The following is a 26,291-nucleotide window of genomic DNA, read 5'->3' on the forward strand; positions in this document are numbered from 1 at the left end:
GATTTGTAAGAACTCTTCCTCTGTAGGTATCCCCCCTTTTCATATTCCACGATCTGACTAATACAATAATGCAAGGCTACAGAGTTGTCTTGAAAATTCTCTCCCTCAACATCAAGAGTTGCTAGCAAATTTTCCTCATAACCTATAAAATTCTTATCATTTTGACCCCATGCTATAAGGATTGCAAAGCATTCTTTAAGATAAAAAAGGTTTTGAATATCATTTAGCAATACATATCTCTTTTTGTTGATGAGATAACTAGGAAATGTTGGGACACATTCAAGAGGACCTATTTTAATCTCTGCACTCAACTCTATCTCCTTTTCTTCCACTTTTGTAATGTTCTCACTTTTAAACAAAGCAACATCAAATCCCTGCACTAACTGGTTCTCAATATCCTCCTGAAACATTTTTCCCTTCTCTTCAACTTCTTTATCTTTGCTTGCAATATCCTCTATCTTCTTCTCTTGTATTGTATTTAAAGAAAAACTATCCATATATTGAAGATATACAAGAAATCCAACATCCTTCTGTGCAAGAAGGCATTGATACAGATTCAAATGAAAAGGGCAATCTTCTTTCCACTTCTTGAATTCCTCATCAATAAGGCTAAACCTTGTTTGCAAAGTTGTTCTAGCAGCATTGGTAGCTTCCATTACATCGCTATAATGGAAAAATCCCTCAATCTCTAGGCCTTCCACATGTCTATCATAAAGCTCCCTAAAATCCTTCAATTTATCTTTAAGATCCTTCAAGAGCTCTTCCAAATCAAAGGGAACATTAAGCATATATCTCATGTAAACAAATTTAGATGAATTTTCAATTGCATGAAGAAAATCAAAGAGATTTTCATCACAGGTGTCCTACAAATCCTCTTCCTCCATTCCCTCTAAAGAAAACTTCATTTTAGTCATCTTGATTACTCACAAAACCAAATCTAGAAAACAACAAATTAAAATTAGGGGCATAATATACCAATCCACATTTGCTTATATCTAGAAGACTGAAAAAAGATTGCTAAAAAAAATTAGTCAAAACATACAAGGCACTACTTTTGTTTTTTGAAAAATTTAACGTATTTATTATGTTAGACATTTAGAAATGCAAGATGAATGAAGTGAATTTACCCTTTATGCAACAAAGAAAGCATGAAATTCTACGTCTCATTGATCAAATTTTGTTTTACATTCACGACTCATGAAACATGAAAACACTGATCCAAACAACTTCAAAGTTCATAAAATCGTGTTTCACACATCACTTAAACAAAAAAATTGATGAATTCGCGTTTTATACATCCGAAAAATTTGTCCAAAACAATGCATCTAGAACATCAAAACCCCATCATTGATAGAAAAACTAAGTAAAACCCTTATAGAATTTCTAAGTTCCTGATGTATCTTTCTCCTCTTAAACCAACAAACACATATCAATGTTTAAGAATGACACATTTTTTCATTCATCTTGCATGTCAAAATCCTTAAGATATTACACATGGTTAATTGATCAAAATACAATGCCTTATAAAAAGCGAGTTGACTAGAGTAGCAAAGGAGGCATGCAGTTTCGTGTTTCATCGATTTGTTTTTATTTGACATTGAAGACTCATGAAGCGCAACAACAAACTTTCAAAACCCTTTGCAAATGGTAAAATCGTGTTTCATACATCAGTGAATCGTTTCACAGGAAATGTTACAAATGTGATAATCTTCAATGCCTCAAAATTCAGGATTGCAAATAAAAAATGACAAGAAAAAGTTTGGTACCTGAGATTTGAAGCCCCTGCCGGTAAGAATAAATAGTTTTTTGTTAGAATATGCATGGTTTGACTTGCAATGCTTACAAGATAACTAACTCATTGTTAAAGACAAGACAAGGTATGTGAAAGAAATATTAACATAAACTTGACCTTGAGTTGTTATGTGAACATCTTATACAAGACAAGTCACTAATTCAGAGGAGGCGCACTTAAAATGAAAAGACAAGGTATGTTGAAGACGTTTGTTTAAGAAGTACAATGCACTAATTCGGAGGAGGCGCACTTAAAATGAAAAAGAAAATGCTAAGAATTATCTTTTACCTTTAAAAAGTGGAGCCATAAAAGCACTATCATGCCAAAAACATAAGTGACACGTGGCACAACTTCCCAAGCAAAAATGGTCTGCTTGTTGCACGTGTGAAATTAACTATGCATTACAGTAGCCACACGTATAAACCAATATTCTTTTAAACCTGATTTCTAAACCGCAAAAGAGTTTTTTCAAAGACAAAGCTCTTTCTATGCTTGATCACATCAACACAACGTTAACTTGGTCACATTATAAAATTATTTTGCAGTGCAAGGTGACTAAAGAAGGTTTCATTGCCCAACATCCACGTCAAGCCCTCAAAAATGTAAGTTTTTTAACAAATCTTAGCTAGCTCTAAATCACTAAACAAATCTTGCCAAATAATCCTAAAAAAATCTTGATGTATGAAATGCAATTAGTCATGGCTCTTCCCATGGACAAGAGTTACTTCGTGTTTCATACGTCACGAGGAATGCAAGTTTGTTCAAATAGAATCATGAATCAATAGAGCTTGATCACACAGAATGATAATTTTTTTCCCACTAATGTTGATAAAAATAGGTGGATAAGATTTAAATATTATTGATGTGAACATTCAAATAGATCTTCTTTCAAGGGTTGAACTCATTGAGAATAAGATGTGAGATTTGTAGAATGACAACTATTATGTTGTGAGACTTGTAAAACTTCATGACATTTATTGTCTTTGATGAAATATGTATCCAAATAAAGAAGTGATGTGTGAAACGCAAGAGGGTGTTTGTTTCTTTTGTGCAAAAGGCCTGTTTGCATTTCATATGTCTTGTGCCCTGCATTGTTTTATTGAAATTGGAGGTAGTCTATGTGATTTGTGTTTGTTTGCTACTAAGTGATGGTAGATAACATTACATTAGAGATTTGGAGATCTATCCTAATTTTGATATATTATTTGTTTTCTTGGATGTTTCAGATGGCTAGAACTAAGGCCACTGCTAGGAAGCTGAAAGTTGATCCTGGAGGTCTTGCTTCAAAGATCCATCAATCCTCCAAGCCTTCAAAACTTACAAGGAAATCAAATCCAAGGAGAAGGTTCTCACAACATGTCTTAGATGAATAAAGGAGATTAGAAGTGCAATGAAGGCTATGAATAATGCAATTCCAAAATAGTCTTTTCATAAGCTTATCAGAGAAATTTGTGACAAGCATAGTCTTGATAGTTTTAGATGAACTAGGGCAGCTCTCAATTGTATTTAGGAGGCTATAGAAGATTTTTTATTGAGTTTTTCCAAGATTCTTATATCTATGCTGCTCATGCACATAGTCTTACACTTATGTATAAAGACATGATAATTATCAGGAGATTGAGATACGGGTTTTCAAAGGTCCTTGAGCGAGTCCCCCTTTCTGATGTGAAGGCTTTCAATATTTTAAATGTGCCTCCATATGGAAAGAAGAAAAATGATCTAGGTCTTAAGGTTGAAGATGTCACCCATGAAAAGGACACAAGACAACATGAGAAAGAGAAAAAGGCTACAAAAGAGTAGGTAGATAAATGGAGGGAGTATAAAAGAAAGAAGGAAGAAGAAAAAAAAGCGCAACAACTCCCATCTTTTGAAGAGGAGCTATCTACCCTTCTTGAAAGGGCTGGCCCTAAGGGCTTCAATGTTTGTTGCTTTTTACCTAGTGATATTAACAAATGATCTGATATGGTATTTTTTGACTACGAGACTGAGACTCTATTCTTCTTGATTGCTGGTATGAGGCATAGTATACCAAAATTTATTTTTACTCACTACGTTTTTCTAGTAATAGACTTTCATGTTGATGCTTACTATATTCATTCCTTTGTTAGGTGTGTAATGCATGAGCTCCCCTTTGATATACAACAGAAAATTGAGGTTCTTGATCCATCTATCTCATACTATATGAGAAGTGAGCTTGATGCAAGTGCATTTGACCATTGGTTCAATTCAATTGACTTTGAAACTTTGGAGATTATTTTAATTCCATACAATGAAGAGTAAATAATTTGATATTTTGTTAGATTTTATGAGATCTTGTTTTGCTAGATTATTGAAATATGATTGTTTTCAGTTCTCATTGGAGCCTAATTGGAATAGACTATGTGGAGAGGTAATGTTTCCTCATAAATTCTATAAAAGGAAGCCATGGAAATGCCAAGTTGTAAGTTATATAATCTAGGGTCTCCTTGATATTTTGATATTTTTTTACAGGTACTCTAAATATTTTGATCTTTCTTTTGTAATTACTCTAAATTTTATTGCCTTTTTGGTACCGAGCTGTAAAAAGATTGATTGAAGTGCTAGAGAAAAAGCCTCCCATGCCTTCTGACTTACTTGCAACAATGCAATATAGACAAGTTGCGATAAGGTCTTGATTAATATGGTTAGAACATACTAATAAAATTTATTCTAAAAACTACCATAAACAAGTTTCAAAGTTTTACTTTATATTGTTGATTGCAGTGTCCTCATTAGTATGATAGTTACTCTTGTGGCTGGAGAGTAATTGTAAATGCTAGAAGATTGGTTCAATTTATTTATCTCAATGATGATAAACTTGTAAAGGTAATGTGAAAGATATTAAAGATAGAGGTTTATTGCAAAATAGTCCAGTGATGATAATAATATAGTCCATTGTAAAAAATAACAATGAACTAAAAATCTTTTCTTATAAATGTATGACAGTTTACAAGGGATTGCTATACAAGTGAGCATGAAAGCTCATGAAGTACATAATGGTCAATTGTATACAACCAACAAGAATGGAAATAGTGAGGGCTTGGACATTGAAGGAGAGGAGGTGCATGTAACTACAGCAGGTGAAGCTATGCCTTTAACACCCAAGGCAACCAAAGCATCAAAGATAGGCAATATGACACTTAGAAAGGATGTCCCTTCTTCTAAGAAAAGTTCTAAAAAAAAAGTAGCTTTTCCTCATTGATTGTAAGCCCTTGTGTATAAGTCATGGAGATGGCTGACAAAAATTTGTTAGAAAATTTATACATGTATTTTTATATTGCTAATAAATAGATATTTTCTTCAATATCCTTGCATTATATATTCTTCTCTCTCCTTGTTGATATTTATAAAAAAAAAGTTACAAATATTTATTAATCAAGAAGTGAAATTAGATATAAACCTAAGTGGATATAATATGATATAAAAACTTAATCATTTATTATTAAGTTGGAACACAGATGAGTATGGTAGCTCAATATCTTCATTATGTAAATCCATCCTCACTTGATGTAGCGTACATGATGATCTAACCTTTTGGATTGCAATAATGTCCTCATTGTATAAAAAATCAACCAGACTACCACCGACATAATGCCATCTATTGTAATAAAAGCTAAGGATGAAATTTTGAGTAGCAATCAATATTTAGAAGATATAAATTCTCGATCTAACCTATATATAATTTTTCCTTCTATCCTAGTGATCACTCATTTATAACATGATCATATGTTAGTCTCTTCATTGAAAGCATGGCGTTTGATCTTCTTATCTCAGCATTAGAAAAGAAGTCAACAAATATATTAATAGGCATGAACAAAGTAACTTTTCTTAAGCCTACTTGAGATACTAGGTTTTAATGCTCTCTGTATCTCAAAAAATGTTTTACATCTATAGCTCTCACTAGTAGCTGGACTTGGCAAAGGCCACTAAAAGCTTGGAAAATCAGGCAAAGAAAGGGGGGATATTGATCCCCATTGGCTATGTTACATGGGGACAATATAAGAATGGTCATAGAAGAATATTCCATTCTCTACAAGCTTTGTCTTCTTTCTACATTTGTACATCTCTTCTTCAATCAAGCCATGCATCACATCAATCACATCAACAATAGACTAGACCAATTGCCATTCCTCAAGATTAAAGGGATAGACATCTACAAGATAAATGGTCAAATGTTATAATGGAAAACTTTAAACCAAGTTCAAGAAAAGAAAGACTTTAAGAATTAAATCCTTACAATAATTTGGTTTATGCATTGGAAGATTTGAACTTCCAGGTTCCAAATATAGCTCTCTATGCATAAACACATGTTGCACTTGAACCTCTTTTATGCTATTCTTATTTACTCCAAGCTTGAAATCTCAGATTCTACCCTTCCAACAAGCAGAGATGAATGAGCTCTCATATCTTTGTCTTTTCCCACGTTTTGCCTGTTGCATGGTGATCCAACTGCCTTTGCTAATGATTGTAGGAATCCATCTTCCATCTTTTTGGAATGAGTTAAATACTGATATGGATGTGATTTGGGAGCTTGGACGCCTTGTTGAAGGTCAAATTTCTATATCCATGGCAGAGGCACACACACACACACACACACACACACACACACACACACACACACACACACACACACACACACACACACACACACACACACACACACACAGGGTTAAGCTACCACAAAGGAGGGAAAAACACGAGAGAGATAAAAGAAAGGAGGGAAAAAAATAAGTGCCAAGCTCTTTATTAATTTGAATTTAGATTAAACATGTCATTATCAATAATCCTGACATATCATTAAATAAAAGTGGTTAGGACTCCCAAGGCTACTACAAGAATAATTGCTACATATAGTTTTCAAAACAAGATCCTCATGCTTGCCAAAGCAAGCTACATGTGGACTCCAAAATGAGCTCCTTGCACTCATGAAAGTCAACCACTAAAATCTTGTGGAATGTAGCCTAAAAAAAAGTATTCATGATGACATCCTAAGACCCATGCCAAAAAATTTGTGTTTCCATAAATTATTTGGGTATATAAGCTAAAGAATATCCAAGGTGTAGCTAGGAATGTCTCTCTAATACCCTACAAGAATGTACCTCAAGCACATGTGCTCAAGGAAGAATCATCTACAAAACCCACGCAAAATGAAGCAAAGAATAGGACCATGAAATGCACATGGCCTCAAGAACCAAATATGAATGCTTAATCATTATTGCAATCCCATAATGAGTACCACTAAATCACAATTGCTAGTAGGATTGAAACCATATTCAACTCATTAGGTGATCTACCAAGTGGCCACAAAATTGGCTGGTAAGATCAATCACTTGGTTGTGGATTGATTCATCCATCTTGACAACACATTCAAAATGCTCGCTCGAGCATATGAAATGATCGATCTAGGGATAACTGATGATAGATCTTGTCTCCCATTTGAAAACTACATGGGAGGATTAGTGAACACATTTTTTGTAAAAGCAAAGAAAAACAAGAGAGTATACTCACAATAGATCCTAAAAAAAGCACTTAAATCATGTGTGTTGTTTCAAATTGGGCGCTAGTCGCATGAAAGCCAAAGACCCTACTAAAGTGGTTGAGATCCAACAAAAGTGTGAAGTGGAACACTTATTTCTCACAAGTTGGTACAATCATTACCTTGATATGCCTATAACATCAACCAATACATGACCAATGTGGAATAATGATGAGCTATACAAAGCTTGCAACATGACCCATCCCATTGTAGTGGAATCTACTTTGAGTAATTCTCATCACTTGCAATTTACCTTACCCAATTTTGAACTAAGAAGCACCCTATATAATAACAGCAAAGAAATATACTTTGGCATGATTTCAAATCTTGTATGTTGTCATCAATTATAAAATTACTCAAATACTAGGGCTCTCCATACCACAGGTGCACGAGGATTATGCGAGCTAAGTCACACTTAAATGGACATGTAATGAATGCATAGGAATGAAACTGCATAACTACATATAGGAACCACCCACAAGGGAAAAAAAATCAAAACCTCAATAAGGTTAGTGTGAAGGAAAAGGGAGGCAAGCCTGCAATAGGCTACTAATAGCCATGCCCCCCTCCCCCAATCATCATCTACACCACCTCATCCTCATCATCATTCACTTCGTCTCTCTCTCTCTCCCCCACATTGTGCCGATAGCTTGTGCCTCCCTTCTCTATGTGACACTAGCAAACCACCTTCATCCCATGTCATTTTTTTAGAGAGAGATGAAGGAAGAGAGAGAGAGAGAGAGAGAGAGAGAGAGTGTGTGTGTGTGTGTGTTTCCACCCCCGAAAAATTGCCATTTATGATAAGGTATCCCCCCATTTATTAAGGACTTGACAACAATACTCCCCCCTCCTGATCATTATGTGGGTTTTGCATCAAAGACCAATAGATATTTTACTCTCGTTATGCCACATGTTGACACATCAAGTTTCCATGATATCAGTAGAATCCCGCCCCCCTCTCCTCACCTATAAAAGGAATACCAATAGAGAGTAATCACCAATGGGAGACATGTGAGAATAGAGCAATGTGAGGAAGAGAGGAATAATAAAATTCTCAGAGATTTAAGAGAGAGTGATAATGCAAAATTTGAATTTCTTGACATATATTTTTTCTAAGCCGTAATGTAATAACCCCCCCGTATCCCATAGGATCCCCTTTTTAAAAAATTAATTACTTGAAATTTTTTATTTCCCCTGTCAACGCTGCCACTTGGTGGGAGAGAGGGGAAGTAGGAGATGTCGATGGCAAAGCTAGAGACGAGTAGGAGATGACGAAGACGATGATGTTGATAGGGAGGAGGGACACATGCGTGCCACCTCTCCCCCCCCCCCTCCCCCCTAGAACCTAGACTGCATGGCGATGGGCCAATCTTGCTGCCCAGGTGGAGGAGAGGGGTTCCGTCACACCCCCTCCCCATAATAACCCTCCTCCTCTCTATACCCCCCCTCCCCTGGAACGATATACTACCTCTTTCCCCCTGCCAAAAAAGAAATTGTGCCGAGAGAGAGAGAGAGAGAGAGAGAGAGAGAGAGAGAGAGAGAGAGAGAGAGAGAGAGAGAGAGAGAGAGAGAGAGAGAGAGAGAGAGAGAGAGAGGGAGAGAGAGAGAGAGAGAAAGAGAGAGAGAGTATTTGAGAGAGAGAAGTTTCCAACCACTCCTTAAGAGGGGTTCCCACGCAATATTTTCTCTCGTAAGGAGCAAACCATCCACCAAGGACGCACGCGCGAGGAGCGGATTCAAGCTATCCTGGTTAGAGATTATTTGAGTATTCGGATGGACCCCAAGAAAAAATTTCCTCATGCCGATGGAAAACCCACAAACCTCAAAGGAGTTACCGGTCAAGGTGGTACAACGAACAACAACTCAACAACTCGGGTTCGGGTGTAGATAATACATGCTTGAATAATCAAGTGCTATCAATAAATTTTCCTATGTAGAAAATAATAGATAAAAGAAATAGTTTCGACTTACGAAAGATCGTACTTCCTTGCATTGAAATGGTCTATTGAAATGATCATGTTTTATTGCATAAAATTGAACAAATTGGTGCATGAAATTAGAGTTAATTTGACATAGAGCTACCTATAATTCATGGGTCATTCTCACTCATAAATCACATAGCTAGCAAAGCTTACACTTAAGCTACACACGAAGAGTAGATATATGTGTTAACTCATAGAAAGAGTTAAAAATCTTGTCTTTGACTGATAAAGTTGTACTCCTAGGTGTATGTGCCAATACCTCTTTGGTTGTGAGATGCATCTTTAGATTTCTAAAATTGAATTATTGTAAGGTATGGTATCTCAAGGCATGCTTAGAAGAAATAGCTTGCATAAGCATAAATAAGCACATATTACATGGAAGCAATTGCTCTCAAGGGTGTTAAAAACTTGCATCCTGATTTTTCTCGATATCATATTGATTGTACTGCACATAGGACGTGGTCATCATCGTAATTTGTACTAAGACTAGCTTGTAGAAGGAACATTTGCTAGGACAAATTTTCGACTGTAATAAACTAAGAACTCAACCACAAGGTAGATCAAGAAACGTAACAAAGCTGAGTTAGTTTTATAGTCGAACTAACATTAGCGAGAAGATCAAACCTTGTCATCAGCCATTACTAGATTCAAGAATCCCTCTAGATAAAATTTATGGGCATGATACCATTTAAATTGATGCATCAAACGTCAAGGAAGGACCCTCTCCACTAGTAAAATATCATACCTAAAGCTTGCAATTCGACAAGAGCTAACTAAACTGAACTAGGTTACCCTTACCCTCACAAGAGGATTGAGTGAAAGATTTCCATCATGGAACCCTAGAGGAGAGAAACTCTTAATGGAAGTTGCAGTGGAATCAAAAATTTGTAATAGAATCTCAAGAGGGTGGAGCCACCCTTGAACGGTCCTTTCCATTGCAGTTGACACCAAGGCAAGAAAAATCCGAAGGTTGAATGCTAAGCGTTCAAAAGGGAACTCCACCTTAGCAGGTGTTCTAAGCACTCGCCTACATTATTATTTGTGTTTTGTAATTTTAGGAGCTTGTCGGACCCAAGCTCTCATAAGGAATTGGCATAATGAATCAGGGTAAATTCCTGGAGGGTGCACCAAACCACCTCGAGCTGGCCACCAACCCTATCCAAGGGGGTTCTAAATAACCGTAGCCGGAATATGAATTGAACCCGCCACGAGAGGTCTCTCTGTGGATTAGTTTTAAGGTAGGACGCTTGGATGCCAGGGGGGTTCTGGTCGTAAATCCTCTGCTCCTCCGAGTCCTACTCAAACAGTCTACGTGACTTGACATGGATTCTCGAGGCCCTATTACTAGTGCAAGGGCAAAAACTTGGAGGAAAAAAAGACGCATCCTCATGGATTGTGGGATTCGCCCCTTTTGGACGGGACTTGTATCTCAGTTGAAATATTAATATAAACTTTACTTCAAAGGAACTTATCTGAATTATTTTCGTGTCAGTGCATAAATTGCATAAAGGAATGTAATGTGCCCCTATCCAAGCACGTTTTAGCAATCCAACAAGAAACGAATATAAGCGTCGCCACCCGTCACCCCCATGGAATGTTCCGGGGTTTGTTGCCTAGGGTTTCCCGAGTCCACCTCGCAACGGAACGATTGCAGCCAAAACCATTAGGATCAATCTGAAATCTGGGTTTCAAGTGGTCAAGGTCTCCTGGCAGTATTCTAGCATCGGGTCTTAGATATCCTACTTTGTGTAGAGATACCCAAGCCGAAGCAGACCCATGCCGCACTTGCTTTAAAGAGAATGGGAAATGAGAGGGACCTCTCTGCCCATAGGGCATAGTCCCATTCCGGTCCCCTAAAATGGCATGAATCGGGTTCTAACTTACTATAACCTAAAGATCGTACGATCGTAGAACCTTGTGAGAAGCCCCCCCAGTCTTTTGGGACCACCCTTCCGTAGGACGGGACCCATCGAGGGTTCCGCCCACCCGCTTCCCTCAATAGGTGTTCTTTAGTTATCTAATTAGGTCTATCACAGTTACATGTGACAATTAAAATCAGCTTCCTTAATTAAGCATTTTAGGGAATAGGGTTCGTTCACGTAACTTATGGCACTGACATGAAAACAACTCAAACAGGTTCCTTGGGAGCAAACTTTATATTAGCATTTTAACTGAAATACAATTCTTGTCAAAAAGGACGTTTCTCGGAATCCATGAGGATGCGTCTTATTTCCTCCAAGTTTCTACCCTTGTACTAGTAACAGGGCCTTGAGAATCTATCCCAAGTCACGTAGATCATTTGAGTAGGACCCAGAGGTAGGGAATTTACAGCCAGAGCCCCCCTGGCATCCAATGTCCTCCTACATTCAAACTAACCCACGGAGAGACCTCTCATGGTGGGTTCGATCCACGTTCTCGTCACGGTTATTTAGAAACCCCTTGGCTAGGGTTGGCAGCCAGCTGGGGGTAGCTTGGCGCGCTCTCCTTGAATTCAACTTGATTCATTATCCAAGTTCCTTTTGTGAGCTTGGGTCATACATTCCTTTCACAGACATTGAATCTACATTTACAAACACAAACAACAATGAAGGCGAGTGCTTAGGACATCTGCTAAGGTGGAGTTTCCATCTTTGAACACTTAGTGTTGCCCTTCTTGGGTCTTTCTTGCCTTGGTGTCAATTTTCATTATCCCCTGAGGGCTTTGCATGTTTTTGGTGTTAAAAGCCATGTTGTATCTGTCACTAAACAAACCATCCATTTCTTTATGGCACTGCCATGTGGGGTATATGTCTCATTGGAAAGAAAGATTTATACTATTTAAAATATCTTTCTTGTCTAAATTTTTATCTTGGTTCTTGTGAGCATTCTTTTTGGAAAGTAAACAAAAAATGTCACATAAGAGAGGTAGTGAAAGTAGAAGACTAGAATGTCTTGATTTAGTTCAAAGTTACTTGTGTAGACCAATATCTATGGTTTCATTAGGTGTAGCATCATACTTTCACTTCATAGATGATACCATAAGAAATGTTTGGGCTTATCTTCTTCATAAGAAGATATAGAGAATCAATCAGGTAAGAAGCTTATGTACTTGAGGAGTGATAATGGTGGAGACTACACCTCGCATGTCTATATGGACTTTTGTATAAGTCGTTATATTAAGAGAGAGTTGAAAGCTCTTGAGAATCTTGCTTAAAATGGTGTGCTAAGAAGATGCACATGACCATTCAGAAAAGGGTTTGTAGTATGCTCTCCAATGCTAGTCTCACTAATGACTTTTGGATTGAAGCTATAAAGACAGCAATACATTTGATTGATAGGTCTCCTATCAAGCCATTGGATGGCAAGCAAGTTACTAGAGGAGTTATGGTCTAGCAAGAGATCTAATTATGATCATTTGCTTGCTTTTGATTGTGAGGCATTTATGCATATACCTATGGACAAGTAGAGTAAGCTTGATCCTAAGTCCAAGAAATGCATTTTTCATGGCTATAGAGATTTAGGCCAAATGGGCTATTGCTTGTGGGATCATGAATCTAGAAGGATAGTATGCAACCATGATATAATTTTCAACGAGGATAAAATACATAAACAACCCGTTAACATATTTGAGATTCATAGAGTGATATTTCAAGAAGGTGGGCACTAGCACAAGAGAAAGTTGTATGACATATTTCATATGATGTAGGACTTGGATAGATTGTTAATGGTGAGATGGATGTAACGTGCTTGATTGAGAAGCCCTTAGTGATATGATTTTAGTGGCCCATCAAGAGATATTCCTAAGTGATAGCACTTATAATTCCTTAGAATAACATGGGGTTTGTCACCTACGTTCACTTGAGTCCACTTCACAACAAAAGGTTCCAACCGTAACCCATAAGGATCAACCTAATCCAAGTTCTTAGAGTATGGCCATGAGGATAGTGGATTCCTTCTCTTCTTCTTCAACTTCTATTGTCATCTTCTTTCCTTCAGCTTTCTCTCTTAGCTTCACCTATTTTTTATTTCTCTTGTTATTCTTCTCCTGCCTCTATCTTCTCTATCTCTTTCTATCTCTACCTCCCTCTCTCTCAATCTCTTCTCTCTCTCTCTCTCTCTCTCTCTCTCTCTCTCTCTCTCTCTCTCTCTCTCTCTCTCTCTCTCTCTCTCTCTCTCTCTCTCTCTCTCTCTCTCTCTCTCTCTCTCTCTATTGATACCGATACTACTTTGTGCAAATAATATTGTACTTATCTCTGATTCACCAAAGGGCTTGCAACACCACTTGGATGCATTACATGCTTTTTGAAGGGATAGAGACCTCATAGTGGTGAACCTTGGAAAAACCTAAGTGATGGTATTCAATACATTGGCAGTGTGGGTGACCCGATCTATGTATCAATTCACAAGTGGAGGGGATGTAGCGGAGCATGTATAGTTGGAAGTCACCTTTTCTGGCTTGAGATTTTCATTGAGGGGGGAAGTTGAAGCTTGATTAAGAAAGAGGCTGTGTAGCACTTGGGGGTCTTGAGAGTCAATGCACTCATGTACAATTTCAAGAACCTTGCACCAAATTATGGTGACCTTGCTCATAGATCACATTGGCCTAGAGAGAGAACACTATGATGGTTGGGATCAATAGAGAGCCCACTGATAATGATGATATCATATATGATCAAGAGCAATGTCTCTACATGACACCCTATCATCCGAGTAGAGCTAGGGGCAATACTCATGGTTGTAGAGGCACTCTCTAGAGCATTAACATTCCTACATAGGATATTGGAGCTCTCACATTGTAGATACTCTAGATTGGCATCGGCCTCTTCCAAAATAGTTAGAAAAGGAAGGGGAGAAAGACTATTGATACTCATAAATGACAACATGGATGATGAGCCTACATGGGCTAAACATCAATAGGCTCCTCCCATTTGACTATAGTTTAGTGAGAACTTGGATCAAGCCATCTCTCCCTCTAGGACCAAGGATGGAGCATTACACTGGGATCATTTTCTACATCTCTTTGAGGATGGATTCATTGTTCAACCATAGTACATGGACACACACCTGTCCCATGGTATGCAAGCTGCTATTGGACAAAGAAGAGAATAAGAAGATGACGATGACTCTCACAAAGGATAAGCCTCTCTTCCATTGTGATTATACCATTCTTTGTGAGTTAAGCCTCATAAGATTAAGCCACAAATATGATCAAACTACTTGGAGGTTTGGATCATGTTGACAAAGCTATCTCCAACTCCTTCTTTGTCCAGATTTAGTATACTAATGATGCATGCCCGAAATGGTGCACTAAATGGGGTGCAACAATAGACTACCCTTTTTTAAAAATCCATTTTTAATAACCTTGAACTAAGGTTTAAAGAAGGCTCTCCTAAACCCTCCTTTCGCACTTGATTTCAAACTAACCATTTTGCCTTAAGGCTTACTCACACCTTTCTTGCCCAAACCAGTTCAGCATAGCTCCTGTTCACATTACCCTTCTCAAATTGGTTTCTACAAATGTGCTTTTAAACTTCTATGTTTTTAAAATGGTTCCTATTCACATTACCCTTCTCAAATTGGTTTCTACAAAGGTGCTTTCACACTTCCATGTTTTTAAAAAGGTTCTCAGCACGAGTCCTGTTCACATTCATTATGCAAACCATTTATCAAAATTCTATTCACACTTGTGAAAGGTTAAATCGGATATTATAAAAGCATAAAGGGGCATTTGTATGTGGATTTCCTCATTGATCAAACTCTCTTGTAATCTCCAAAAATATCCTCATTCTTTTTGTAAATTGAAGTTAAGTGGACCACCAATAAGACCTCTTGAGTCACATGGTAGTGGTTTTCAAATTTGGAAGATGAAAACCATGTATCACTTAATGCAGAAAGACCTTTGGGAAATGTTTGAGGAACCTGAGAAGCCTAATTATCCAACATGGAAAAGAAAAAAGAAGAAAGCACTCGGGTAATAGCATGGGGTTGACGATGTTCTTCGTCACATATTTGGGATTACAAAAGCAAAAGAAGCTTGGGATAAAGTGGATAAAATATTTTGCTCTTAAGCAAAGAACTCAAAGATAACTCTTTTAATAGAAAATTTAAGGCTAGATCTAAATTCTTATAACTCCTTGACTTCACTGATAAATATAAATTTAAAAGATCGAAGGTGCAACTAGCTTCTATTAATAAAAACATTGAAGAGGATGAAGCAATTGTTATGCTACTAAATAGCATAGACAAACCTAACAATAGCTATGAACAAGTTGTGGCTACACTAAGGGATCTACCCTATAGAAAGCTCAATGCTATGGAAGTTTCTTTGTACAAGCAAGAGAGCAAGATCAAGGCAAAGACGTCAGACATTTCAACTAATGAAGGAAAAAAAATAAATAGATTAAACTAATGAGGCAAGCACTAACAAGATATTGCTCTTAGATCTTCCTCTATTGCTTGTTTGAAATAAGAGCCAAGTATATCATTTTATAGCTTCTCACCTAAAACATATTAGCTTCTCTTTGATTGTGGGATGCAATACATTGCATGTGCCTTTATTAGCACTGTTTCTAGAATCATACCTTTTAACACCCCTCCCCCTTTCTATGCTAACTTATCCTTTAGATACTTGTAGCTAAGGATGTAGGCTCCCCCCTTAATGCCTACAAGGCCTTCTAGCTCATGCATTGTCAACAAAAAACTGTAGGCAATACAATTTTTTAATAAAAGTGTTTCATTACATTGTTCTGAAGATGATGATTCTCGTACATAGTTGGCTTTTTTATTCTGGAAACTTCTTAATGTGTCCAAATTTGTTGGAATTCTTGCACTTGGGTTTGTGGGAGCTTTCACTCAACCGCCAAGACCCTCGAAACGCTTATTGTTTCAAGCATTCCAAGCCGAGCACTAATGGCTACCTCTCACATAGCCGACGCGCCATCCATATCTACGGGTGTAGTGAGCTTACCTCCATGTCGATCGAGTTACCTCCTCTCCCGCGCACTCCGGTAGCTCCACGATCCAAGTGCAAGCTTCAAGCAAGCTCCATCCTCAAGCTTCACGCTCCAAGCTCCATAGCCATGAGCAAGACAAGAGAATATAAGAGAAGAGAAGAAGAGAGGGGAAGATGGAGAGCTTCTCCTCCCCGGTCCCTCACCCTCACACACTCACCCCCTCACACTCTCACACTCCCTCTCTCAAGCACAAGCTCAATCAAGCAAGAAGAAGAAGAAGAAGAAGAGGAGGAGAGCCACTTTTGGCCACACACAAGAATGAGCTTCTCATTCACTTTTCGACTTTATATACAAAACCCTAAATCCCTTTTGGGCGGTCATCCCCTTATCCTTTCTTTTGCCTACCAAGAACTACTACATCTTGTTGTTCATGTTCTTTGGCATCCAAATTTACCCATTGAGAAAAATGATCATGCATAGAAACATCCATATCCCTTTTTGGCATCATGAATATCCTACTCATAGAAAGCCAACTAATTGTCATCATCCTAATTATCATTTGCATCACCATTGACTAGCAATTCATCATCATGAGACCTGTTTAAATCCAAGTTCCCATTTTTGACCTATTTCGAAATCTTTGCATGGCCATGATGCATAACACTAGTTTATGATAGATTTGTATGTGCTGAGTTTCTTGATAAATAAACCTTTGTATGATTCTATTACTAGATGTAATATACATGGTCCATATAGAGCTTTCAATGCAAAAATTCCTTGCATGATCAATGGTAGGTGTAGAAAGGGCTTTCCAAAGAAGTTCGTGCGTGAAACTGCAGTTGATAAAATAGTTATCCTTTATATAGACGACGAAATGATGGGAGGAAGCATAATGCAAAGGGTAATAACTTAGACAATTGATGGATACTACCCTACAATCCTTACTTGAGTTCCAAGTACAATGCTCATATAAATGTAAAGGTATGCTCGACAATTGTTATAGTAAAGTATTTGTATATGTACATTTACAAGGGCCATGATCGTGCAACTGTTAGATTTACAAGTATGCATGATTCAACATTTAATGGAAATGATAAGGTGGATATTGATGAAATTGAAAGATACTTAGATGCACAATATGTTTTTGCTTCTAAAGCATGTTGGCAAATATTTGAATATAAACTTGATGAGTAACCTGATATTCAACGATTGCAAATACATTTGCCTAGAGAGAATAATGTTGCTTTTTGTGACATTGATAACATTCAAGATATGATACATAATGAGAATGCACAAAAAATTACTCTCATAGAGTGGTTTACTTGCAATCGTCTATATCTTGAGGCAAACATGGTTTTATATCAAGAGTTCTCGATGTATCGGGTTTGGAATGTAAAAAAGAAAATGTGGACAAATAGAAAAAGAAAATATATGTGGTAGAATCTATTTCGTAGCTCCTATGTGTGGAGAGAAGTACTACTTATGGCTACTCCTCACTAAATGTAAGGGGTGCACTTCCTTTGAGGTATTGCGTATAGTTGACAATGTACTATGTGCCATCTTTAAAGAGGCTTGCATGGCCAAGGGTTTGTTAGAGATTGATAATGAATGGAATATATGTTTGCATGAGGCTGCAATAATGCAAACAAATGCACAATCGAGGATTTTTTTGTGAGTATTCTAGTGTCTTCTTGTTCACCTTCCCAGCCTAGTGTGCTTTGGAAAGAGTTCTTGGAACCATTAACAAAGGATATACTACATTGATTGTCTTTGCAAAATTGCCAATCCATTTATCTACAAGATGTTGTCAATAATGAAGCTTTAATACATATTGAAGGGCTTTTGCATGAATATGGCAGTACTTTAATAGACTATCATGGACTCCTTGCTCTAAGAATACATGTCCATGCAAATCCTTACATTCTTGAAGAACAAATTTATGACTAAGTTGAAGAAGAGAGAATATTCTCACATATGGAATGTATGCTCAATGATAAACAAAGAAATTCCTTCCTGGCGATAATGAATGCTATTGATATTGAGGGTATGAATTTTTTCTTGGATGGACCAGGAGGTTTAGGTACATGTTTATATACAAATGTGTACTTGCAAGGCTTCGTAGTCAAGGTTGCATTGCTATAGCTACAACATCCTCCTTAAATATTGCAACATTGCTTTTGCTACATGGTGGCACAGCTCATTCAAAATTAAAAATGCCATTGTAAGCAAACAATAACTCCACATGCAACATACCTGTTTAAAGTAACCTTGCAACGTTGCTAAGAGAGACAAGTCTTGTTTTGTGGGATGAAGCTCCAATGATGTATCATTACAATTTTGAAGCACTTGATAGAACTCTCAAGGATATTATGTAGTGTGATAAGCGATTTGGTGGTAATATTGTGTTATTGGGTGGAGATTTTAGGTAGGTATTGCCTGTTGTGAAAAAGGGTAATTGTAAGGATATTGTTGGTGCAACTCTATTTTGCTCTAGTTCGTGGGAACATATCAAGGTGTTAAAACTTACAAAAAATACGTGAGTGGCAACATATCAAGGTGTTAAAACTTACAAAAAATATGTGAGTGACTATGAATGAGGACCATTTTATTGCATAGTTGCAAGGTATCGGTGATGGAAAAGATATGTTACATGGTAATAACCTATTGCAAATTCCATCTATAGTGATATTGAAGGAAGGATCGATACATGACATAATACAATGTGTCTATCAAAACATGCATTAAATACATAATTATTAGTCATTTTTTAGTGAGCGTGCTATTCTTGTACATCAAAACAATGATGTGAAATTTTTGAATAACCATGTATATGTAATTGATGTTGGGAGAGGTTAAACAATATTGTAGTGCTAATTCCATCAAGATAGAAGAAAACACCTTCTTGTATAATATCAAGTATCTTAAGTCCCTTGACCTTGGTGGTGGCATTCCTCCTCATGTATTGCTACTGAAAATAAATGCTCCAATAATGTTGCTCATAAATTTGAATCCTTCAAAAGGTTTATGCAATGGTAAAATACTTATATGCAAGGCATTTAACAACAAGATCATTGAGGTAGAGATAATAACATGCACCATTGTTGGGGGTAGAGTATTTATTCCAAGAATAACTTTCATCCCAATTACATTGGAACCTCCTTTTCTCAATGAAATGTTTGCAATTCCCTATTCGTTTGGTGTTTGCAATGATGATTAACAAATTTCAAGAACAAACACAATCATATTTGCGGTGGTATTTGAAAACCCCAGTCTTTACTCATGGACATTTGTATGTTGTATTATCAAGGGTAAAGTCACCAAACAATTTGAAAGTTCTACTTAATGAGAGAGATAATATGGTAAATGCTACCATCAATATTGTGTATAAAGAAGTTTTGCAAAAACTATTGTAGCCTCTAAAAAAGGAGCTCTTATTTGATTTGGTTGATTTTTTTGAATCATACTTCTTTAATTTCTTGATTGTTCTTATGGTTTATTTGTGGATTGTAAGGTGTTTTAACTTCTTTAAATAACATTTCAATCTTGATAAACATTTCTAGTTTACTTTTTTTCCTAATCTTTATTATTTTATGAATTAAATTGTTTTTGAATATTATTGTGTATAAGCTTACCAAATCAAAATTCAAGGTGCATTGTGCATTGTGGCTATGAATGATATTATCCGTACAACTTTGTGTGATGGAATTACTAATGGAAGTAGTCCTTTGTACATAGAAATTTTTTATTTATAAATATGTATGTATTAATGTATATGTGTATATTGGTGTTTAAATAAAGTATATTTAAGTTTTTTAATTTTATTTTAAAAATATAATAAGAATATTTATATCAATTATTATGCATAAATGATTTTGAAAGTACTTATTTTTAAATTATTTTTTATTATTATTTAGTACTTACTCACTTTCTTTGTAAATGTTTTATTGTACAAAATTGATAAATTTAATATTGTGTTTTCTAAAGTACTTTTTTATTTTTAGATATTGCAACATAGTCTAAGAGAGGGCATGTCACAGCTTTACTATTCCATGTTCCGCGTGCTATATCCACTTTGAATAACTCTATTAAGAAGAGAAGGCTTTCTTTTCAATAAATAATTTATAACATTACATACTTTCTTGCACATTTTTACTTTTTCGTCATTCATCTTTTTGTATTTACATGGTTTAGATAAACAATGTTATTGGTTTCATTCTTTTTTATGGTGAAGCCAATAAATTGCAAGAGTAATTGGATATCAATAAATAATGTAAATGTTTCTTTCTTTTATATGGTGATATCAATAAATAATGTAAATGTTTCTTTCTTTTATATGGTGAAGCCAATAAATTGCAAGAGTATAGATTTTAAAAAATCAAGATATTCTTCCAATAATTGACATTGGAGTGCAATACATTAACTATTAATAATACAAGTGCTTCACAATGGTTTTGGCTTTCATGCTTTGTTTTGTAGATACTCAACTGGCCATGAATCATATTGCTACGTAAAACATGCATCAAGATGTGAAATGTGTTAACCAATAGTAACAATGGTGCTTTTACAACACTAAACATGAACATGTGCATAGTGCCAATCCCAATGCAGTGTTGATATAGACTAGGTGTGTAAGACATGCTTAAATACGTGAAATGTGTTAATCAATAGTAACAATGGTGCTTCAAAGTTTGGCGCTACACTTTGAAGCACTATATGTAAGCTAGTGTGTAGTGCTAGCCCCAGCACGAAGCATTGGGAGGACACTAGGCACGGAGTGCCTAGTATAGTCATATATATGTGTCCATACATCTTTTACACAAGGCGCTTCTTGGGATGAAACCATTCCAAATGACAATGCAATTTGGCTAAGCATATTGTTTTCCATGTTATGGTTCTCCATGTTGATGATACAACCTCAATGCATGACTGTACACACCAAACTACTCAAGACAGTTAAGGGTAAATTTTATTCTCCTCCTTTAAAAGAAAAAATCAAAACTATGATATTGAGGGGGGTTACACACCAAGATGAAAGCCCCGCCCAACTAAAAAATTGAAGGGGCGTATTACACTCGTCGAAGATATATAAGTGTTGATTTTCATAGATCGCGGACACATTTGGACGAGCAATACTCCCCGCCCAACGTGCATTGTGTGTGCCCAACCCAATAAAGACAAACATTCTACTCAATAAAAAATTTATTGCACTCAATGGGATTTAAACTCCCGCCACTACAATGGAAGCGCATTGGCTATACCACTGGACCATGCCCCACATTGTGACAAGGGGTGGGCGTTTTAGTGTCAGAGCATGAAGTGCCCAGTGTTTGAGATTTCCCACTTGTTCGGGTGGGGAACTGGCGGTGTGTAACCGCCCTAAATGATCAAAGTTTAAAGATTTACAAGCATATGAAGTGCTCCTCCTTTTACTGTTGTCGTGTGTGAATGAGTAGTAAGAGGCTCTTTTTTCAATTTAGAAAAACAAGGGTTTCATTTTTATTTTTTGGGTGTGCATGGGCAGCCGGTGGTGCGTCTGTAAAAGGAAAGTCTGATTTCAGGGTCTTTCACGCCTGACCAGCGCACGTAAGAGAAAGAAGACACGGCTGGCGTCGAGGTTGGGTGGATTCGTCGTCGCCGTCCGCCATGTCAGCCAAGCATAAGCCCAAAGGAAAGGCAGACGAAGCCACACACCCTCCTCCTGCCCCCCCTCCCGAGGTACATTTCATGGCTTCCTGTGTACGACATCTACATAACGTTTACGTGCTTTCCTGTTTGCCGTGTCCCTAGACTAAGGTGGCCTTTCCCATCGTCTCTGCCTGCCACACATGAATGCAAACTTCTGAGCACTGTGATCTCTTGTAATTATAGGCTGCTGCTGTTGACCGCTCGCTATCCAGATTGTGGCCGCTCTCTAGAACCGTTTTCTTCGCCTTCTCGGAGGGGGTGAATCCCCACTGTTGGGAAGCTTTTTCGGATTCTCTCAACACAGGGAGCATCGAACGGGGTATGAAGCTTGAGCTCCTTAGGGGCCCCAAGGGGGGATGGGAGTGGGGGAAACGGAAGAAGGGAAATATTAATGTTATTCATGGAAAGAGAAATTCGAATATGTTTCCTAACTTTTGGCCAAAAATTGATAGACTAGACAATTTGCGAAACCGGTTAATCTATTAAGAAGCATACAGATGGCCCTGTTATAGTCCTTATCTCATTAGCAGCACCCTAGGTTAAGTATTTTGGGTATTCATTGTCTAAGCTGGTTCTTATTTTCACCTTTTGACTTACAATATGCTTGATCCTTCCTGAAAGTAAAGCGAATCCTTTAGTTTAGGCATGTTTTGGGGAATGGGTTAATGGGAAAATGGTTCTGCACAACGGGGAATAGGATCTCCTCTTTACTATGCTCTCAGCAGTGCTTTTTTAGCTTACTCTCCAAGAAGGGTGATTGACAGAATTATAGCTAGTAGAGATCCACTACTCTCTTGTTAGTTGCCTACGAGGCAACATAACAGCTCAAACAAGACCTTGCTCAAGATAAATAAAAGTTGCTAAACCATATGTGACTCAAAGTTGAAGAAGATCTTTTGTCTTATGTATGATAAAAGCATCTATCCTCCTCATATGCTCGTAGTGACCTTGTAGTCTTGTCCATCTCTTGTGGAGTTTGTAAATGATCTCTATCGAAAATCCAAACACTAGGTAGGTCTATAGTAGAAGTGTCCTATAGATCAATGGAATGATTGCACATTTGAATCCAAATGATCCAAGTAATAATGCTAGCAGACAACTCCAATCTGTGACAATGCCCCTCAATCCACTTTATTTGTGAAGAAGTATTGACTGGTGATGAGAAAGGAGGAATTCCCTTGAAGATCCTTGTATCCAAATGTAGAGCCTTTGTTTGTGACCCAAACTACTCTCCCCTAAGTCACTATCATTGTCTTGTTTGTACCATGGAGGAACATCTTGAGAGCTCTCCTCCATAGCTCCTAGGCCTTGGGCCCAGTTGTGAGGTGAATTTCAGATTTTGAGACTTCAACTTCCCAAAGGATTACTAATCACACATGGGTCTTGGGAAGATTACCCTAGAATGACACATTGCAGTTGCAACGTTCTCATTTGTTTCATTTTTTATGTTGGATTGGACTTTGGCACATCTAATGTACTAGAAATGCCTTTATCTTGGACCTTCCTCCAAAATTTAATGGCCATATTGATTGTATTTGAGGATTATTGTTGTGATAGATAGGTTCTAGCATATTAGTAGGGTTTCTCATTTGCTACATGGTTAGAGATTGCTCACATGACTTTGATCGCTACTTGTATGTGGTGGTGTAGGATATTCTTACTATTCAAGGGCCTCAACGAGTTTTCTCTTTCATGTTGTCACACTTTTGATCTTTTTCTAGTTTTGTTTTTTTTGGGGTTGGAGAAGTGGCTGCCAGTTCAAACTCTCATGTCTTTGGAGGACCAAGGCAAAGGGTATTAGTTGGAGAGTGTGTCATACTTTGATGGATCTTAAAATGGAGTAGGTGCCCTCTGAATGTGATCAGCAGCTGCAAATGCAGTTGTGTAGAATTTGGATCAGGCTGAACACATACTAGTAGCACAGAGCAATGAGCAGAAACAGGCTGGCATCAGCTGTATGCTGCAAACACAGGCTGTAGAGTGTCAAGTTGCAGCAAATGCAAACAATTGAAGGGTCACAGACTGTAGGTGATGGCTAGGAATAGGTGGGCTTTAGCAGCCCCCTTGGGTCCCATGCCAAAATATTGAAGGCTTAGTACTTGAATTCAGTAGCTGGAATTCGAGGAATTACTAGATATTTCAAGAAGCCAACCATCCCAATTGGATTTGGGGCTAGATTTGATAAGCTAAGGGTTAGTTCCGTGGGTGAATCAAGGCACAAATTGATAAGAATTCTTGCTAGCCATTTTTGATAGCAAGAGATATTGAAGATTGAAGAAGATCAGGTTGGATCTCAATGTACTTCAGCCTCTAGCAAGACAAGTTAAATAAATACTACAAGGGGTGCTAGTTTTTGGGGCCAAGCAAGTGTCTATTGTCCAAGATTGATTGGCAACATTTACATTTCAATTTATGTGAATTCTATGCTTGCTGTAATTAGTGTTAAATCAGGTCATTACAACCCTTTCTTCGAAAGGAAGGCTGATTTCATGGTTCCATTCCAGGATATATAAACTCCCTTGAGTAGATGGCCTGAGGCATTTGTGTCCAAGTCAGAAAAGTTGCATTCTTTGTAATAACCATGCACTCCTCTGCGGGAACACCCCCCCCGCCCCCCCCGCCCCCCCCGCCCCCCCCGCCAATGCCGACAGCCGGCAGAGGGAGGGGGAGATGAAGTATGAGACGACGACGGGAGGGAGGCAGAGATGACGTAGAAGATGATGTTGGAGAGGATGATGGCATCGATGATGACGAGGAGGAAGGAGATGATAACTTCAATGAGGGGGAGGCCGCGGGCCTACCACCCCTCCTAACCCCTTCTCGACGTGTCTACAGTGCCGCCACCATGCAAAAGGGATGGGTGGTGGAGGCACCACCACCACTCTACCTCCTCTCCACGTCCCCCTCACACACACACACACACACACACACACACACACACACAGAAGAAGAAGAAGAAGAAGAGAAAGAGAGGCAAGAAGGGAGAGAGACAAAGAAGAAGAAGAGAGAGAGAGAGAGGGAGAGAGAGACTTTTTGAAGGATCTCCTTCTCGGGTGTCCACATGCGTCCTTTCTTTTCCCATTGCCCGCAAACTTATACCTTGTCTCACGAGATTATTCCCTGCCCGCAAGCTTAATCTCTTCCCCAAATTGGCCCCCGCTAATCAAATAGGTGTAGAAGTCTTGTGCGATTCGCGCCTAAGGGAGACGAAGATCGGGAATGGCTCCCAAGCGGAAAATGTCGCGTGCGGACGGCAACCCCATAACGAGCAACGAAGCCTTGAGCGAGGGCATCACTGCCAATTCAACTACAATACCGGTCGTAAGTAATGTATTTCCAAATTGATGGATGCTTGCTTGATTTCCGCATGAGATACGCTAGGGCTGTACTATGTTGTACGAGAATAGGACACTGAAAAGGATAAATTTAATCTGAAGTATTGAAAGATGGAGTTTACGAAGTGTATGTATCAAGAGAAGTAGATTGCTTCACGTTGCTATGTGTTAAAATCCATGCATAAGATAAGTAGCATATAAGATTCTAAAGTATTAAGCATTGATAAGACTTCGATTAGTCTTTACTTAGGATAATATTGTTCAAGGTTTGCAGGGTTACCTTGAGGGTTATGCACATAGATAGTACATGCACGGGAAAGATTAAACGAAACATACATCAATGGTACATGAAAGGATCTTACATTAAAAGTCTTGCATTTGTCCTATGAAGATTTCGCATTGAATAACGGTTAAAGAGTTTACCTTGTGTTGCCAAACCATGAGTTGATTACAACACGCACAATAATTTAGGGATTATTTCACATTGGAAGATAGTCTTGTATTGGTACAAATTGTCTCACATTCTTTAGGGGAAAGAAAGATAAAGACAAGTTAATATTCTGCTTAGTATCGCTCTTTGATCCCAAGGGGGAGTGTAAATATGCGATGGGAAGTTTATTGCGACCGTTCTTGCAATGTTTGGAAAAGAGTACCATTGTTTTGTTGGTTGATCGAATAACACCCTAAATGCTTTTACATTCAACTAATTGTTAGATTGTGGTTTGGATGATTATTCCAAGTGATTGATGGTAAATGCATGGCAAGGGTCTGTGATGACAAGTTGCTATGAGAATAAATGAATGTTTTCTTGGAAAATGATATTGGATTGAATGCCTTGTTTGTGCTTAATTCTTAAATGAATTAATTAAGAAAAGGATATTCTGCATTGGTGGATCATCTCCAAGATCACATCACGGATTAACCTGAGAGGGCATTGCTTGATTCATGGGTCTAAGGTCGAGTGGTGAAAAGGCCAACCACGGAAATTGTGTTTCACTCCTAGGTCGCTTG

The 26,291-nt window shown here is 37.7% G+C and overlaps 1 protein-coding gene across 2 annotated transcripts in view; it reads left to right on the forward strand.

Annotated features, from left to right (window-relative positions):
* Positions 1–21,823: 21,823 nt before the first annotated feature.
* The window catches only part of LOC148013588 (uncharacterized), a 149,847-nt gene continuing 145,379 nt past the window's right edge, over positions 21,824–26,291 (forward strand). For both annotated transcript variants that reach the window (XM_087668511.1, XM_087668510.1), the window contains exon 1: positions 21,824–21,975. In XM_087668511.1, coding sequence (XP_087524637.1) covers positions 21,904–21,975 — 72 coding nt within the window. In that variant the 5' untranslated portion in view covers positions 21,824–21,903. The remainder of the gene's footprint in view (positions 21,976–26,291) is intronic.

The sequence above is a fragment of the Lygodium microphyllum genome, chromosome 26 (assembly GCF_053477565.2).
Source record: "Lygodium microphyllum isolate KBCC chromosome 26, Lygodium_microphyllum_v1.1.10, whole genome shotgun sequence".
Taxonomy (NCBI): Eukaryota; Viridiplantae; Streptophyta; class Polypodiopsida; order Schizaeales; family Lygodiaceae; genus Lygodium; species Lygodium microphyllum.